Consider the following 3,684-nt stretch of genomic DNA (forward strand, 5'->3'; position numbering starts at 1 on the left):
AAACAGGGCCAGCAAGCAAACAAATAAAACAACGTTAGTTTACAGACAAACAGACAGACAGACACACAGACAGACAGACACGAAACTTTTTGATCATCACTGGAGTAATAGGCTTCGCTATCGCTCAGCCAATTAGGGGTTGATAACCACGAGCAACGCTGCCCATCTTACCCCGCTGCCTTCTTCAGCTTATATATTTCTTGTTCTAAGTAGGGGTAAGGCTAGGTAACTAGGGGTAAATGGGGGTAAACGGGTCACTTACAACGAGCAACGCTACCCAACTCTCCTTCTGTCTTCTTTATCTTGTTTGCAATAGCTGCTGTACAAGCAGCTGATACTGTCAGCAGCATATGCCGAAAACCACTCAGATTTTAGTAAATTTGGAAAAGACCAAGGAAAATACTATAAGTTGTGTAATTTGTTGTAAATTTATTGCAGAGATGTCTTATTTTATTCATGTATTTCTGTACAGGGTGCAGACAACCAGGCTTGTTCCAGTGATCCACGACATGATTCTCTTATTAGGTATTTTAGCGTCACTTGTTTCTCAACCTCACTGCCAGCGAATTAATCCAATTGCTGTAAGTACTGCGACTTATTGGCTGAGCGATAGCGAAGCCTATTACTCCAGTGATGATCAAAAAGTTTCGTGTCTGTCTGTCTGTCTGTGTGTCTGTCTGTCTGTTTGTCTGTAAACACGATAACTCGAGAACGGGTTGAGCTAGGTATCTGAAATTTTTAGCGTAGCTTTGTAGCATAAAAAGCAAGAACGGTATTGATTTTGAGCCCTCTAGCTTGAAAATTGACCTGTCAAAAAAATCAGAAACGAAAACCCCAAAATATTACTTCTAATTTTTATTTTTTTTTTTACATCTCTCTAAGATGTAACTCGTCAAAGTAGAGCCCGTAGGGCTAAAATTTTGTCCGTTTGGCTCTATCTCTAACCGTTTAGTCGCCAGAGGTCGATTTTAACACGAAAATGACCCCAAACCATTTAAATGTTGTTTCTCAGCTATTTGATGGACTCTGGTGGGGCAACTCGTCAAAATAAAATCCTGGGGGTAAAATTTGTGTCCTTTGGTGCCGAAGGCCTATCTGCGACTCTGCCTTTTGCCCGACTCGGGTGTCAGCGCCGCAGGCCTAGGTAGATGTATGCCAGGCGCGTCGCAGCGTAACAGTGTTTCGTGAGATATCGCGAAGCCTGTTACGCGAGACGTGGTCTGGCGTACATCTACCTAGTAAGTAAAACAAGGTAAATTGTTTGTGAGAGGTGAGCGAGGTGCGAGAAGTGAGGCTCAAGAGGCTGATTTTATCACATGTTACACGGATTATATACCCACCTTGAAGCAAACACATGTGAGGACACTTTTACAAAAAGTTGCTTGGCGAGTTTTTAAACGAACCCGTTTCTACCAGAAAGTGGGGAGCAGCGCCATGGTTCAACACCAACTGTGCCATTTTCGGCTGCATGTTGATAACAGCCCAGCATTCTAGCTCAAAAATTGGATTTTTAAAAAATCAAAGACAACGGGTCCCAATAATGACGTTTTTTTAAACATATTTTTTTATGGTTGTCATCAAAGTAGAGCCCTGGGCGAAAATGTTCTTTGTTTTGCCCTAGCTCAAACCGCTGAGGCGCTAGAGGGTGTTTTTGACGCTTAGTCAGAGCGACGGGCCGTTGACGGGCCGGAGGCACTTATCTTTGTGTACATTTTTTCACTACCCGACTCGGGTGTCAGCGCTTCAGGCCAAGGCAGATGTATGCCAGGCGCGTCGCAGCGTAACAGTGTTTCGTGAGATATCGCGAAGCCTGTAACGCGAGACGCGAGACCTTGTTACCACTCAAAAATTGGTTGTCGCTGCCTTCCTCCGGTCTACCCTCGCCCTTGCACCCGTGTAAAGTTTTTGCTTCATGTTGCGCACGTTTAATACATTTGACTAAAACAAATCAACGGTGTAAAGCAAAGAGGATGAGCACAATGAAGCTTATTCCCACTTCATTCCTGTCACATTCTATACCAGCATTCACCAAATCACAACGGTAACTGCTGCTCTATAAAACATATTTGTGGCTTTGACCGGTTAAAGCCCGATTTTTGATGTTAAAAGCAGCATTTAGCGCGGGGCATCGGTTAAATCGGGCTTTGATCGGGAAAAGCCCGGATTTACCGGTCCTCGGGCTTTTACCGTAACATACACAACAAAAGGGACTTATTGCCTCCTCGGGTAAACCTGTGAGATGAAGGGTTTGGGGAAATTGCCACTACATAAGAACCACCAACCGCATTGATTTAGAACTAAAGCTTTATTGAGAGTATGGACTTCCATTTTGAAATCTCCAAAACCCCTAGGTAAACCACCAGCGGCATCTTTTAAGAGTAAGAACTTTAAATTTTTTGACAGTCGCAGACCCTTACAATGCAGCATAATCGTGCACACCGAAAACGACTGCATCGTTCAGTTGCAGGCGTGGATGAGCATGTTTCTGTGCAAAATTGGCGTCAATTTATGCTTTCAATAGACTTTCATTTACATCTTGAGTCTTAAATTGACGCGGCGTGTAGATTTTTGGCTGAGCGATTAGCGAAGCCCATTACTCCACTGACCAGAAAAGCTTCGATAACTTTAACTTTTAATTTTACATGTTTTTTTTTTTGTTTTTTTTTTTTTTTTGAGTAACTAACATCTGTTCTTGCATATATCACGGAGCCCTGGACCTTTGGGAGCCTATAAACTCGCGTTTTGGAAAGCAAGACAGTGTTGTGATTACCTGTTACCTACTTGTTTTTATTGCAGTTCCTTGCTTTCTGTAGTTTCAGTCATCAAAAATTCCCAACTTCCTCTTTACCAAGAGGTCAATGCTGATTGTGTCTGTTAATAGTACAAAATGACCCCAAAATTTGCAGACCTACCTACTGTGTTCTAGGGTGTTTTCGGGTGCAGGCAAACAGGGCCAGCAAGCAAACAAATAAAACAACGTTAACACTTCGTGTAAACTGCGAAACGAACCCATGATAAAACTAAATTATATATCCTAATGTAAATAATGAAGTAAACATTTTTAGTTGTACGGGGTGTGCTTGGCCTATGCTGTCAGCCCATATTGCGTCTTGGCCACTGCGGCATGAAATGGTATGCAAACCCGCAACACTGAACACTGAACATAAGAGGGACCGAGGCACTGACCAACTGGTACCTGGATTTAAACAATGGTGTCGGTGTAATAGCACTAATGTGTGCACCGTAGAAAGTTCGATTGACCACCAGAAGGCTTGGTGGCTGTATAAACATTCTAGAAATTACTTCATTTAGCTCTGTTTTGGGTTTGGGTGCACTGTCAACAAAGGGGCGGCAGGAGTGGCCTCGAGCAAAGTGTCTATTGTTGGCGGTAATTCGTGTTAACTGAAAAACAACCCCCTGTTTAGGAATTTAATTGGCATACAAAAATTGAAGTAAGTGATTTTGAAGTTGGGATTATTAAGATTTGCGGCAGAAATAATGCGGCGTAGACAGCGTACAGCGAATAATGTACAGAACCGTTACCTTACGTCTTACGCTGCGTCTTACGTTTTATGAAGACGTAACATAAGACGTAACGTAAGACGTAACGTAAGACGTAACGTAAGACGTAACGTAAGACGTAACGTAAGACGTAACGTAAGACGTAACGTAAGACGTAACGTA

At 42.8% G+C, this 3,684-nt stretch overlaps 1 protein-coding gene across 6 annotated transcripts in view; it reads left to right on the plus strand.

Annotated features, from left to right (window-relative positions):
* The window catches only part of LOC113212138 (uncharacterized), a 46,631-nt gene that overhangs the window by 15,753 nt on the left and 27,194 nt on the right, over positions 1 to 3,684 (plus strand). For all 6 annotated transcript variants that reach the window (XM_052271509.1, XM_052271510.1, XM_052271506.1 and 3 more), the window contains exon 2: positions 473 to 581. In XM_052271509.1, coding sequence (XP_052127469.1) covers positions 510 to 581 — 72 coding nt within the window. In that variant the 5' untranslated portion in view covers positions 473 to 509. The remainder of the gene's footprint in view (positions 1 to 472; positions 582 to 3,684) is intronic.

This window comes from Frankliniella occidentalis, unplaced genomic scaffold, assembly GCF_000697945.3.
Source record: "Frankliniella occidentalis isolate FOCC.00 unplaced genomic scaffold, Focc_3.1 Scaffold164, whole genome shotgun sequence".
Taxonomy (NCBI): domain Eukaryota; kingdom Metazoa; phylum Arthropoda; class Insecta; order Thysanoptera; family Thripidae; genus Frankliniella; species Frankliniella occidentalis.